Source organism: Aquarana catesbeiana, linkage group LG13 (genome assembly GCF_042186555.1).
Source record: "Aquarana catesbeiana isolate 2022-GZ linkage group LG13, ASM4218655v1, whole genome shotgun sequence".
NCBI lineage: Eukaryota > Metazoa > Chordata > Amphibia > Anura > Ranidae > Aquarana > Aquarana catesbeiana.
The window spans coordinates 146,673,660-146,689,387 of NC_133336.1; the positions used below are offsets into that span (position 1 = coordinate 146,673,660).

Genomic DNA, 15,728 nt, shown 5'->3' on the forward strand with positions numbered 1-15,728 from the left:
GTCTGCATTCCATCCACATGTCCCAAATTTTATGGAACTTACAGCCACGCGACAGGTAAGTAGCCTTGTATAGTGGCAGAGCCGAGTTCACTAACCTCTTCCAAAAATGTATTGAGGGTGCGGACGAAGCCTTCCATCAGAGTACTACAGACCTACGAGCATAATAAAGTAATAATCCTAGTAGGGTTCTGCTTACCCGGCGAAGGGCCAGCGGTTCTACAAGTCCCAACAGACATACCTCCACTGACAATGGCACAGGAATGGTGGTGACAGTCAAAATAAAAGTGGTGACCTCAGCCCAAAAGATTTAATCTCAGGACAATTCCAAAAAATATGAATGAAATCCGCTGAGGATGAGTCGCATCTCCAGCAAAAAGCTGGGATGGATATGTTTTGTGTAGGCGCATGGGCGTGTAATATACATGTAGTATTTTGAATTGCACTAATCTATCTCTAGCCGATACTAGCTGTGAAAAGGGACACTCCCACATTTCCTCCCAATCTTCTGTATCTAGTGTAGGGAAATCGACCACCCACTTTGCCTTAAGGTTTTCAAGGCCCGTGTGAATGTTAGGAAATAATGTTTTATATATGGTGGATAAAGGTTTAGAATTAGAGCTTCATCCCTGAGCAAAGTCTCCAGGTTTGAGGTGTAAAAGGCCACTTGTGCATTTTCAAACTGAGTGTTAAAGGTGTGTCTAAGCTGCAAAAACCTAAACAAATGTAAATTAGGTAGGTTATATTGTTGTTTCAATCTATCAAATGTCTGTCGGCCCTCAGTACAGATCTGACTCACATATTTGATGCCCTTGCATGCCCACACACTGGGATCAGGTATGGACCCAAATTCTGACAGTTGCGGGTTAAACCAAAGAGGGTTATATGGGGAGATGTGTCCAGGAGGCATGGGTCGCAAGGAATTTGCCACTGACCATGCCCTCTGGACCACTCTCATTGCCGTTGTAAGAGGGAAGGGAGCTCTAAGACCACGGTAAAGTAGGTTCCGTAGCACCTCATAAGTCCCCAGACTTGCTGCTTCCAGGACCACCGCTGCGTTGGAGTCATCTGAGACCAGCCAGTTGTGGGCATGGGATAACAGGGCAGCAACAAAATAGGAATGGAGGTCAGGACAAGCCAGATCTCCCTCTCCCCAAGGTCTCTGTAGCACTGTCAGCCTAAATATCGGGTGACCGGTGCCCCAGAGAAAAGACAGGAAAATGGTGTTTATCAGGCGAAATACTTTTTTGGGTGACCAGAAGGGGGGCATGTCTGAGAACATAGACAGCAGGTAGAAGCTTCATCTTATTTTTTTTTTTTAACATAAAGTTTATTTATTTATCACAAATAAACAAAACACAAATCAAGTTACATTAGCTCAAGACAGATATTGTACAATGACTGTCCATATCAAATCAAAACAGTAGTTACAGTGCAAATAATATAGTACAACTGCACAACTAAGGGCAAAAGTAGAGTTTTAAAACTTCTAATCCAAGTCACTATAGAAGCCCACGTGAGGGGGGGGGGGGTTGGGGGGGGAGGCCCGGGTAGGGAGGCCCATCAGGGGTCCTCCAAGCTTAGCTATATATTAACCGTGTGTCGGGGAGGCCTTGTCCGGGGCAGAATTACTTAAGGCAGGGATGATTGGACAGCCAAAAGTGTCAGCTATAGTACTAAGTTTATCTATGGAATAGTCAGATGTTTGGCCTCCACCCAACCCGCCCAGACTCTATCAAACTTTTTCGGGCAGTTCCTTCCCATATATGTTAATTTATATAGGGGCAGGGCTGCATTGATGAGAGAGAGCCATAGTTGTTTAGTAGGTGGTTGAGGCTGATTCCAGTTAAGGAGAATCGCCTTCCTGGCATACATCGCAGTGTAAAAAACAAATTATTTTTTCCTTTTGGGGGCCTCTAGAGAGTCACATATGCCCAACAGGAGGGGGAGAGGACTATAGGGGACCCTGAATTTGCCCACCAAGTTAATATCGTCCAGGACTGACGTCCAAAAAACCACTATCCGTGGACATGACCACACAGTATGATAAAAATCTGCATCGTCTGAGCCACATCTGGGACAGGTGGCTGTTCTATCTGTATAAATTTTTGCGAGGTGCGATGGGGAGTAATAGGCCCGGTGTAGAAATTTTAATTGGGTAAATCTATCTCTAGAGGAGATAGTCAGAGTTAGGTATTGCTGCACCCCTTCCTCCCAGTCATCTTCAGTCAAGTCAGGTATGTCACGCTGCCAGGTTGTCAGCAATTGTGAGACTCTAGATGTGTCTAGAAGGGTAAGTTTATTATAAATAAGCGAGAGTAGTTTAGTGCCTTCAGGTGCACGAAGTTCAGTTTCCAAATCTGACATCTGCAGAGTTATCGGGTTGGGAAACTGGGAGCGAAATGCATGTCTCAACTGGAGAAATCTAAAAAACATCCGGTTTGGGAGGCCTTTTCTACTTTTCAGATCATCGAACGTTATCAGTTGTCCCTGTGATACAATATCACCAAGGGCAACTATTCCGTATCTAGCCCATATGACGGGATCTGGGATTGACTGAAAATGACTCCAAAGTGGTGTCACAGGGGACCACGTATTTTGTTTCTCTAGTTTCACGTTCACCGTATCCCACACCTTAATGGTCGTTTTCATGGGCACAGATATTTTGGGATTGGAGTGGGGCCCTTTATGTATGAGATTTCGTAATTCCGAGTAGGAACCAAGTAACGCGGGCCTCCACATCAGATGCCGGATTAGAGGGCTCCTCCGCGAGCCACCACTTTAACGTCACCAGGACTGCCGTCCAATAGTATTTTAAGAAACATGGGAGTGCCAGGCCACCCATCGTAACCGGTAGTTGTAATGTTGTTTTTGCGATTCTAGGGGCCTTTCCATTCCATACGAAGGAGATGACCAAACTGTCCAACTTGGTAAAGAAGGAAAGAGGTATGGGTACAGGAGTTTGTCTGAATAAATAGGTGAATTTGGGCAGGATGGACATCTTAACTAAATTTACGCGGCCCACTGGACTAAGGGGAAGAGTTTTCCATGACGAAAATTGGTGGGTCACTCGAGACAACACCGGGGTCAGATTCAGACCAATGAACTGCCGAAGGTCTCTGTGTATCTCCACGCCAAGGTATCTGAACTGTGATACCCGGCAAAGTTGTGCATCTAAATGTAAAGGAGCAACCCCAGAGTGCAATGGGAACAATACTGATTTTCCCCAGTTAATACATATTCCTGAGTACCGCCCACACCTATCTATAACCTGAAGTGCTTGTGTCAGTGATTGTCCATCGTCTTTAAGATATAACAAGGTGTCATCCGCGTACAATTACACCTTTTCCTGTAGTGGGCCTATAGTAATACCCTGTATTTGTGAGGTGGACCTAATAAGGATAGCCATGGGCTCTATCGCCAGCGCAAAGAGCCCCAGGGATAACGGGCATCCCTGTTTTGTTCCCCTACGGAGGGGAAAAGACGGAGAGAGGACAGCTCCAGTTCGTACCCTGGCCGTCGGGGATCTGTACACTGCCTCAGCCCAGGAGATGAAGACGGGACCAAATCCAAATCTGCGGAGGAACTCCCACAGATATTTCCATTCCACAGAATCGAAAGCTTTTTCTGCATCTAGGGAGGCCACTACTGCTTGGTCAACGTCTCCAATCCCCGAGGCCAAGACCGCATACAGTCTCCGGAGGTTAATGTCTGTGCCCTTGCCCGGCATGAACCACGATTGATCTTCATGCACTAATGACAGTATTACCTCATTAAGACGTCTGGCAAGTATTTTAGTCAAAATTTTTGCGTCAGAATTCAACAGGGAAATGGGCCTATAGGATGAACACAGTTGGGAATCTTTCCCTGGTTTGGGCACTACGACTATTATTGCTTGTGCCATAGAAGGGGGGAGGGTTCCCTCCTTTAGCGTCTTAACCAACATATTGTGTATTCTTGGAGCCATTTCTTCAGTATATTGCTGATAGAACTCAGGAGGGAATCCATCCGCCCCAGGAGTCTTACCCGGTTGTAGAGAGCCCAAGGCTATTTGGACCTCTTCTATTGTGATTGGACTATCCAGGGATTGTCTGTCCTCCGTGGTCAGAGTAGGGAATTCCACTTCATCTAAGAACCCAGATAGCTCTTCTTCAGAGTATCCTGCTCTTGATGAGTACAGATTGAAGTAGAATTCCATAAAGCATGTGTTTATATCTGATGGGTCTGTCTTTATTGTTCTGTCAGTCGCCGCAATTCTCGCTATAGTGGGGGTCGTGGATTGTTCTTTAGCAAGCCAGGCTAACAGTCTCCCCGTCTTCTCCACTTGTTCAAATATTTTTTGTGATTGAACTAACTGTCTTTTATTGACTTTGGCCACTCTAAGAAGCAGAACCTCCCTGTATGCTGCTTTCATGTCCTGTCCTGTAATGGGGTTAGCCGTGAGGGCAAAGTCAGATTCAAGAATCTGAGCCTTGGCCTCTGCCTCCTCAAGTGTAATCTGGTTATTTTTACGTTCCGTAGCTATAGAAGACATATAACATCCTCTGATATAGGCCTTAAATGCATCCCAGTCATTACCCGGTGAAGTTGAGTCAGCATTTATCAACCAGTATTGTCTAATCAAGGTGGCCATCTCAAACTCTATAGTCGGGTGGTTTATCCAAAATCTAGATAGACGCCATATTCTGTCAGCAGGGGGTGTTGTCGCCTGTATAACACAGAACATTGGTGAATGATCCGATATTCTTCTGGGGAGGATCTTGATCTCTCTAATCTTAGGCAAAAAATTGCCACTGGCATAGATGAGATCAATGCGAGAGAGCGTATTGTGTGAAAGGGAGCAGCATGTGTATGAGCGTTCATTAGGGTATTTCCATCTCCACACGTCCTCAAAACCAAAGATACCTGCCCATCTGGATAAGGAAGAGTCCGTGGCTGAGTCGGGGGTGAGTCTATTGCGCTATATTGAAATCCCCTGCCAGAAGGACATTATCTGTGGGATATTGAGCTAGAAGGGGGATAAGGTTATGGATTAGGGAAATGTCAGCCGGGGGTGGTAAGTAAATGCCCACCACTACCATCTCAACCGTATCAATAATTGCATGAATTAGTACGTACCTACCCCCAGGGTCCAGCTTAACATCCAACAACTCAAATTGAAGGGACTTATGAGTCAAAATACTGACTCCCCGTGAGTAGCCAGAGTGGGTGGCATGGAAATGTCGCCCTACCCAGGGGCGTTTGAGACTCATTATCTTACTCCCCACTAGATGCGTTTCCTGCAATATGCAGATGTGGGGGTTGTATTTCTTAATATAATCAAACACTAGGGAGCACTTTATTTTACCACCTAGTCCCCGGACATTCCAAGAAAGAACTCTCAGGGGGGCCATAGCATGGGAGAATATAGATATGCAAGGATTAAGTTACTGTTAGCCGGACCCTGGGAGGCCGGCACCATCCCCATTACCCTGTACCTATGGGTCCGCCATGGATCCGGGCAGAGCGGCGGCAGGGCCCAAATCCATAGCACCCCCACATAATAAACATTGTCACTCATCTGTCTTATATAGTACAAATTAACACTATAAAACAAGAAAAAACAAAAACCCAAGCCCTTCCCACCCCGCACAACCGCTGTGGAACTCGGCATGCCTAAACCCCAAACAAAACCCATTAGGTTCTAGGAAAGTCTCCTACAAAACAGAGAAACAACCCCCAGAACGGCACCAATCAACACAGGGGCGGTCAAAGTTCGGTGCAGTCCAGAGACATTCGTCTGTATCCTGAGGATAAAAGGAGCGTAATAGGAATCCATATAACTTATAAACTAGAAGAGAAAACGTGATAAGAAAAAAAAAAATTTTTTTGAAAAGAAAAACACCTAGCCGCAGCTAGGGGCACACACTTTGGTCAGACCTGTAACCTAAAGCCCCCATAAACCTTCAAAAGAGGCCCTGGGGAATATTGCTCTCCTCCATTGGTCTCCATTCCCTTCAGTCAACCACATATGGTATGGCTGTGCTGTCATAGTGTCCACTTATATAAAGGTGGTTGAGGATAAAGCCGCCATGTAGAGAGCAATGATGTATTTAGCGGGAAAAACAGCAGGGGAGCCATCCACCATGTCAACCCCTCCCTCTCCAACAGGCACCATTTAGTGAACCCTAACCAATAACAAGGGGGGGAGAGGGGTGGCAATAAAGCTGTGTGAGCAGTAGTAGGAACAAAAACCGTCATCTAGGTAAGTAGTGAGGGTGACAGGCATACTTTACCAAGAAAGTTACTTCTGAGGCAAAAGGTCTCAACACTAGAGATTTACACAAGCATTTCTGTACGGGCTACTCCTGTCCTCTTCGAGCTTGGGGTAGGGTATCCAGCCAACGGGAAGCCTCCTCTGGCGAGGTGAAGTATCGAGAGGATTCTCCGTCAATCACTCTAAGTCGAGCCGGGAACAACATATTATACTTTAGCCCTTTCAGGCGTAGCTGTACCTTGACGTGGTCGAAGGTTCTGCGGAGCCGCTGGGTGTCGACTGAGTAATCTGGGAACATCATGATCTTGGTGTTTTCGAAGCGAAGCTCCGGAATCTTCCGGGCCTCCCGGAGAGCCAAGTCTCTCTCGCGGAAATTTAGCAGCCGAAAGATGAAGGTACGCGGTGGGGCCCCAGGTGGGCCTCGCACAGGAGGCATTCTGTGCGCTCGCTCCACCACGAAATGCGGGGAGAATGGGGCTTGTGGGAGTAGGGTGCGGAGCAGAGTCTCCGTAAAAGCCGTAGGATCCCGACCTTCAGCACCCTCCAGGAGGCCTACCAGCCGCAAATTGTTTCTGCGACTTCGGTTCTCACTGTCCTCAGCCCGCGATTCGAGGATCTTTACCTTGGCCTGTAGGGTATGGATAGAGGCCCGGTTGTCGTGAATGGCATCCTCCGAGTCACCGATACGTCTCTCCGCTTCAGTCATGCGGTCCTGCATCTTGTCCATATCTCTGCGCATGAGCCCAAATTCCATTTGAAGGGTGTCAATTTTGGCCGTTAAGGTGTTCTGATAGCCCGATATAGCCAGCATTAGAGCTTGGAAACGGTCCTCTTCCGAACACGGATCCGCAGGGACGGTCTGAGACGCCATGTTCGTGTGGCTGGTCAAGTTCGCTGGGGCCTGTGACTTCTGCTGTGAGGAAGCTTTAGGGGTATGCCCTCCTGACTTCGCGGAGCCAGACCTGCCTCTTCTCATGCCCAGGTGCCCTCCAGGCCGTAGATAGGATATAGGCCTCTGCTGCGGCTCCTCCTATTGTCTTTGGTTGCAGTCCCTTCTGGAACACTGTATTAGTCCCAAGCCGGGTTACAGCTCCCCTTCTGCTGATTGCAGCACCTGAGTGCAGGGATTGGTGTTTTTATTATTAAAGGCCTCAAGATGGCGGCCGGCGGCCTGTATGTGGGAGCCAGCCCAGCGTCTCTACAGGGTATTTCAGGTCTCCACTGGTCTCCCCTGGGCCCCTCCACCACTCACCGCCGGTCGGTACTGCTGTGGGGCGTGCAGCGGCCCTTCTCCCGTCGATCGCGGCACCCTAGGCCGGGGATTGCGGAGGCCTCGTAGGCCTCAAGATGGCGGATCCCCTCCGGAGTATGGAGCCAGCCGAGGGCCTCCGAGGTGGCGTGGATGTCCCTGCTCATCTCCTCCGGGACGCCCCCCGTCTCCCAGTCGGATGGCTGCAGTGGATGGTTTGCTGCGGCCCTCCTACGGCTGATCATGGCACCCGAGGCCGGGGATCGCGAGGGCCACGTAGGCCGCAAGATGGCGGATTGCCTCCGGGACGTGGAGCCGGCCGAGGGCCTGTAGCAGCTCTATCAGTCGGCCGGCCTCTTCAATAACCCTCGGCTCTGCTGCTGGTGGTGGATGACAGCACTAAAAGGTCAGTTTTTAGGGAAATCCCGGATTTTTGAAACAGGATTCCTGCGGATTCAGTAAGGACCGGCGGAGCTCCTCTGGATTACGTCTGCTCCCCACTACATCCGGACACGCCCCCGATCCTTTCAGAAGCTTCATCTAGAATAGATTAATTTTCCTGATTAGAGAGAGGGGGAGATGTGCCCACGCCTTCAGTCTTGCTCTCGTCAGTTGTATTAGTGGCTCTAAGTTAAGGGTATGGTAGTCAGATGTAGATGTGGAGATGTAAATACCTAGGTATTTAATTTTGTCTGTCCATAGTAAAGGGAGGTTGGTATCTACTACATCCTTTGCGGCATTATCTATCGGTAAAATTTGGGATTTGTCCCAGTTTACCTTGAGTCCCGAGCAGCTAGTGGAATTTAGATAGAATGGCCAGTGTCTCCTGAAGGGACTGGGCAGGGTCATTTAAGAAAAGAATAAGGTCATCTGCGTATAAGGCAACTTTCTCGTGTATGGAACCCACTTGTATGCCCCTTACCCTGTCTGCTTGTCTGAGGGCTGAGGCAAGTGGCTCCATCACCAGTGCAAAGAGAGCCGGTGACAGAGGGCAACCTTGCCTTGTACCCTTTTTCAACAAGAAAGGGTGCTGATAGAACACCATTAAGTTTTATCTGTGCTGTCGGGTCTTTGTATAAAATGTCGATCCACCTGCGGAATCCTTCTCCGAAACCCATGACTTCTAGAACCGAAGACATAAAAGGACATGCCACCGAATCAAACACCTTTTCAATGTCTAGCGTAACCATTACCCTAGTGGAGGACTCAGTGGAAGGAAGCTGAAGATGTGTAAACACTCGACGTAAATTTATATCTGTTGATTTCCCTGGCATGAAACCAGTCTGGTCTATATTAACCAGAGATGGGAGAATCGTCCACAGCCTGGTTGCCAATGTTTTTGTCAAGATCTTGAGGTCATAGTTTAGCAAGGAGATCAGCCTATAGGAAGCACAGTGGGATTTGTCTTTGCCAAGCTTAGGGATGAGGACTATATGTGCCTGATACATAGAAGGGGGCAAGGACATTTTTCCTTTACATTCAGAAAAGACCTTCAACAGTTTGGTGCAATTAATGAGGCATACATTATGTACCATTCACCAGGTAGGCCGTCTGGTCCTCGTCTTTTACCGCTGGGGAATGAGCAGATCGCCTCCTCTATCTCCTCGGCGGTAAAATCTTTGTCCAAAAATTCAAGATCCTCCTGCGAAAGAGTGGGTAGATGTAAGGACTGTAAAAATTCCCTATGCCTGTATTCAGGCCAGCCAGGGGTTGCCCTGTATACATTTTCATAGAAGGATCTGAATTCTTTTAGAATTAGCTCGGGAGCGGAGATTACCTGACCATCTGAACCACAGATTTCTGACACTACTGTCTGCATTTTAGAGTCCGCAACTAGATTCGCCAGGAGTTTGCTGTTTTTGTCCACAGACTCAAAGATCCTCCCTGCCAGTGAATTTAGATCTAAATGTGTGGCCAAGCAAGGTGTAGAGACAACGCTCTTCTTGCCTCAGCTAGCTAAAATTAACAAGTAAATATTTTTTTTTAACCATACAGCTTCATACAGAACCGGATTTTCTGGTGATTAATATTTCATACACTCTAACCAAAGACATCAACAGGGCACTAAAGCTATTTTCCTTAATAGTTTTTTAATCAAAACTTTTTTATTATTTGTTGATGCAGCAAGTAATCATACAAATACAACTGTAATACTAAGGTTGAATACAGTCACAATCCGTCAAAAATACACAGAGCGTATCTTCAAAAACAGTCATATATATTGCACTGCACCATTCTAAAATAGTTAAAGGAAACGTTTAGAACTTTGGTTAAACACTTGCTTATCAAAACACTGTCTTTTTCTTTTTTTTGCTAGCGGATTTGACTATAACAAGCATTTAACACATCAAACCTAACACTTTTAACTGTCTTCCCTTCCCCTCTCCTTTCAACCCCTCCCTCCATTTGCTTCTCACTTTTCTTGTTAAAGTCGTAACAATCTATCCATTACTGGTTGTGGGGGAGCAAGAGCTGGATCAGACATCCACGGCTGCCAGACAGCTTCAAATTTTTTACTGCATTTCTATGGCAATATGCCAATTGTTCCCTGATCAAGAGTGAGTTCACATATCCAATCCATTGTTTCCCGGTTGGTACAGTAGGCTCAGTGTCTGGCTATAAGTTTTCTAGCCAGATATAGCAGTCTAGTGATCATAGTGTACATTCCCCCCTGGAACATTTTATCGATCGCACCCAATAGACACACCAGAGGGGTGGAGGGCATCGGTACCTGTGCCAACCGGGATATGGTCTGTGTGACCTTAGTTCAATACCTATTGAGTTTTGGACATCACCACAGCATGTGGATGAGGTCCCCCTGGTGAATTTTACATTTTGGGCATAAGGGTGTATCCCTCAAGCCCCATGCAAAACGTTTTGTTGGCGTCTATGCAGAATAAACAGCTGCGATAACCTATGGGAGGCCGAAATGGAGACAATAGGGATTGATTCCAATGCCATGTCCCATTGATCACCATCAATCTCTCCGAAGTCTGTGGCCCATTTAGCTCTACATTTCAGGGTAGCATGGTCCTGAATGGAGAGCAACAATGCTGAATAGATTGTGGAAGTCTGTCCTTTTCTGACGGTCGCATAAAATAGTTCCCTTAGGAGCGGGGAGGAGGTCACCGACAGTGAGGTCCCCTGACCCTGAGCCTGTAGGGCATGTCGGAGTTGTAAATACTGAAAGAAGCATCTAGTGGGGAGTGTAAATTCTAAGCAAAGTTGTGCAAAAGATTTCAGTACATTTCCTACATATACCTGTGAGAAAAACCAGATCCCCTTACGTTTCCATATGGTGAATCCCTCTAGTTTATTGAGTTATGGGTATCTTAGGTTATCCCACAGAGGGGTGAATCCTAAGGGGCCCTCAACCTTCAGTGCCTCCAGGACTGCCCCCCACATTTTTCTAAGGAGATCCGCCGTGTGTGATTTCGGGGACAAGCCAGGGAGATCCATTTCCAGATGGGAACTGGCTTTCAAGTCTGGGTTGGTTCGGACCACTAGACGGACTATGGGATCGTCTAAGACTTCGTCACTCTCCCACCCCGTGAGCTGCTGCATTTGAGAGGCCAAAAAATATAGTTTGGGATGCGGTACCTCCTCTATCTTTATTATATTGTAGGGTATTTAAACTAATTCTGGCTCCTTTCCGTTTCCAAATGAGATGTCGCATCTGTGTATCTATTCTCTTGAACCATTTATTAAAGATCCACATGGGGGAATTTTGAAAGATAAACAGCATTTGTGGGGCCCAAATCATTTTTATTAAGATCATTCTGCTGACGACCGATAGAGGGAGCTTGCACCAGCTAAGGGACTTTTCTCTTTGTTTATCTAATAAGGGACCTAAATTTAGTTCAAGATATTTGGAAGTGTCTGGAGTCACCACAACCCCCAGATATCTAAATGATTCGGCAATAGTAATTTGTCCTGCCTCCTGGGGCATGGGTTCTGTCACGGGATCTAGGGGCATCAGGATGGATTTGGTCCAATTTATTGAGAAGCCTGAGAATTCGCCAAACCTGTTTATAAGCGTCATCAGCGCCCGCAGAGAGGCATTCGCATCTCCGAGATAAAGTAGGGCATCATCGGCGTAAAGAGAGATCCTTTCCTCCGAGAGGCCTCTACGGAATCCCACTATCTCAGAGGATCCACGGATTAGTATAGCCAAAGGTTCCACCGCAAGGGCAAACAACAGGGGCGACAGGGGACACCCCTGCCGGGTGCTCCTATGCTATGCAAATGAGTGTGATAGAGTATTGTCAATGCGAAGTCTCGCCCGGAGGCGGAATAGAGTATCTTCACCCAGTTAACAAAGCTCTCACCCAAGCCAAAACAAACCAGGATCTCCCAGAGGTAGGGCCACTCCACACTGTCAAAAGCCTTAGCGGGATCTAGAGACAGAATGGCCCTCCCTCCAGGATTGTCCACAGGGGTTTGTAGGTTCATGAAGAGGCATCTTATATTATTGGCTGTAGACCTAGTAGGTATAAACCCGGATTGGTCTTTGTGCACGAGTCCCCCAATTACCGTGGACAGTCTGGTCGCCAGTACCCGCGCCAGGAGTTTGACATCCAAATTCAAGAGGGATATGGGTCTGTATGAATCCGGTAGGAGCTTGTCATATTTTCCTTAATATTTAACAAATAACCCAAGGGTAGCCAAAATTACTATGTTTAAAATGTTTGCTGTAATCATGCCTTTCTAAAACACAAAAACACAATATCTCTTGTCACTCTGAATTTCTCCGTCCGGAAGGAATACAAAGTATGTCTAGCGGAGTCAACAGATAGATATTATCAATTTGAAGGGAGTATTAATTTAACAGATCTACCAGATTGAATAGGGCATTTCCCTGGGACCACAGTAGCCAAATTTGTTTTCATACAGTTTGATCTTAATTTCACCCACAAACAGCTTGAACACATAAGGCCAATGACATGGGACAATTATTAAATACTAAACTACCCTTCACACAGTATTGGAGAAGATAAAATGTAAACAGTAACATACGATTCCTATCATTTTCCCTTCACACACAGTATTGGATAAGATAACATGCATACAGTAAGATAAAATTCCTATGATTTTGGGAAGAAAAAAATATTATCAATAATTATATGGTCAGTATCTCACCATTGTTTAAAGGAAAGGATGTATATTTGATTCGTCCTAGCAGCAATGTCCAGCGAGATGGGGAGTGGTCGCTTATTACCAAATTTGTGTTCGTCCAGAGGGTGTATGTCAGCGTGTGGGTCTGTGGTCCTCTCTCTTGAGTGTCTCCCCTTTTGTATAGTGAAAATTCTTGGATGGTTACCTCCCTCACTTCACGTTTACCATCTCATGATTGGTTGGTTCCAAATATGGGAGGTAACTCCCGAGATTCTCACCCGCCCATCTGTGATCATGGTAAAGGTGTAATCAGAATATGATGTCTAGTGTTATTATGAAATGTGTTTTAACATGTTTCATGTTAATATAATATGGTGATTGCTGGCCTTTTGTTGTCCCCATCTCCTGTACCTTGCTGGCTATAAGAATTCTCTACCTAACCAAATATATTGAGATTGACAGAGATTTATGGAACTAAACATCATTTTTTAACCATAACAGACTGGTGTCAAATCCTTGTCAAATACATGGATGACTACAGTACGCATTGATTCTTACAACATGCTTTGCATTGTAATTTAACATTATATATTCATATCTATATAGATACATAATATATATATATACATATAATCTTAGTTCCATTTCAACTTGTGACTGGTGTCCTTCTAGTGTATAATTAATAGGGCTGTCTTCTGCCATTGTCTGGGGAAAAGCTGAGTCAACAACTGGGTTCTTTCTAAGAAGACAATCTCACCCTTTTAAACAATTGGGGTTATTCACCCTGGCTTTCCTTTAATCAAAGGCTCTGCTATCTGAATCTCAAAACACTAGTTTGACCATTGTCAGTTGGTTTTGTGTCAAGTGGCACCATTGTTCAACATAATGTTTGTATATTGACCTCAACCTTCCACTGGAGAGGATAATTCAATCAACCTTTTCTGGTGGGGGGGGGGGCTCTCCTGGAATGACGACTCCTTCGCTGAGTGTTCCATGAATTATGAAAACTTTTATGTATCCTGGCCATGACACATCTTTTGCAACATTCCGTGATAATTTACCTTATTAAAGAAGTTGTTTTTATAATCCTCTCCTTTGTTTCAACTGACATCTCTCCTGTTGGAGCCATGATTCATGTCAATCAGGTTGGTGCAACAGCTCCCCAAGGTGTGCAAGCACTCTTTTTTTTTTTTAACTGCAGACTAATTAGCAGATGTATGATGTTTGTTTTAGAACTGCAAAGTACATGGTGATTCCATAATATTTTCCTCAGAATTGAGTGATTCCATATTTGTTTCCTTTGCAAGTTGCAATTGACTACAGTTTTTTTTAAGTGTTTCTTAAAGCCAGAAGGTTGGAATGTTAAATGAAAATAGATTTGAGGCATGTCTGTGATTAGTTTTTTTTTCTACACAATTAAACAATTGAATGAACATTTTCCAAGAGTGACGATTCCATACTTTTTGCCAGGGGGTAGGGGTGATCAACAACACTAGCTGACTGCACTGGTCTGGTGACAGTGGGACTGCTGCCCCCATTAGCTGCAGGGGCAGCAGCTGGGGGTGTGCAATGCTTTGCTTTGCAGCTGTGACAAGAATTGTACCCTCTGTGCACCCTCTGATTGTGATCCTTTCAAGTGAACAAGGGTCTTTCTGCAGTGTCCAAGGGGTTAAAGCCGGTAGTGTGGAGGTGATACAATGCCTCCTCACTGCCTGTCAAACACTCTCTGAAAAGAGCATCTTCAAAAAGCATAATACATGTGAATAAGTCCTTATGGTGACACTGAGACTGGTGTGGCAGTGATCAGGGACACTGGAACTTGTGTAACTTTCTTTTTGTTCTTTTTTTTGTTACCAGAGCGGTGCAGTAACACCATAGTGGCATTGGCCCTGTACCTGATCTTTGACCAGCTATGTCCGATTGAGAGATACATCCTCCCAGATTGATGCTTGTCCAGCCCAGCCCTGGCCATTTATATAGTGGCTGGGCGGGAAATAGCTAGGGAAAAGAGGGAATTTTTATTTGTAAATAGGCTTTGTGTCCCTACAGCCACTTTCTAATTCTTTTGTCAATTCTGCTTATTTATTTTAACTCAGATTCCTTTGTCAAAGTTCTTCATGAGCAGCCGTGGCAGAGTCCAGGATGGCCAGTATCCTCTATGGCCAGACAAGGTATGTAATCCTAGAAGGCCTACCAACACCTAAAATGTTAAAACTAGGGTTGCACCGATACTAGTATCGGTGCCGATACCGAGTATTTGCACAAGTATCGGTACTCGTGCAAATGCACCGATACCTGAAACCGATACTTTCAGGCTTGGTTCTTTGAGCTGTCAGTGGGTCTCCCCAGTGTTAAAGAAGTCCGGTAATTGGAGCTGTCAAAAAAAAAAAAAAAGCAGCCGGCAATGTTTAACAACAGTGCTCAGCCCTGATACACTAAAATAAAAAGAAACATTGTTTCTTTTTGTATCTTTCTGTTTCTTCACCTGCAGATCAAAGGGATGAACAAATGTTCCTCTGTTTAACCCCTTATTAACCCTTAATTTACTCTAATCAGCCTTAATTAACTCTCTATTCTCCTCCATTTAATTATTATTTTCCTGCTTTTTTTTTTTCACGTCTATTTTATAAACGATAAACAATTAAAACTTTTTTTTTGTTTGCTTTGTTAGTGAATATTTTTACACAAATATATTAACATATATTTACACATTTCACATTGAAAGAGCGCTGAATTAAAAAAAATCTATTTAATTTGTAAATAACTTTTCAATGCTTTTTACCATTGCTGAAAGCTGAAGTTAAAACAAAACAGTTGCGGTAGGTATCGGTAATTGGTATCGGCGAGTACTAAAAAAAAAGTATTGGTACTCTTATGCCCCGTACACGCAGTCAGATTTTCCGACGGAAAATGTGTGACAGGACCTTGTTGTCGGAAATTCCGACCGTGTGTAGGCTCCATCACACATTTTCCATCGAATTTTCCGACACACAAAGTTTGAGAGCAGGCTATAAAATTTTCCGACAACAAAATCCGTTGTCGGAATTTCTGATCGTGTGCACACAAATCCAACGCAGAAAGTGCCACGCATGCTCAGAATAAATAAAGAGA

At 45.2% G+C, this 15,728-nt stretch overlaps 1 protein-coding gene across 6 annotated transcripts in view; it reads left to right on the forward strand.

Annotated features, from left to right (window-relative positions):
* Positions 1-15,728, forward strand: part of NDUFAF1 (NADH:ubiquinone oxidoreductase complex assembly factor 1) — a 470,741-nt gene that overhangs the window by 399,953 nt on the left and 55,060 nt on the right. For 5 of the 6 annotated variants that reach the window (XM_073608867.1, XM_073608861.1, XM_073608864.1 and 2 more), the window contains one exon: positions 14,714-14,788. The exons of the other annotated variant lie outside the window; for it this stretch is intronic. In XM_073608867.1, the coding sequence (XP_073464968.1) occupies positions 14,714-14,788 (75 nt within the window). The remainder of the gene's footprint in view (positions 1-14,713; positions 14,789-15,728) is intronic. 6 annotated transcript variants of the gene reach the window in all.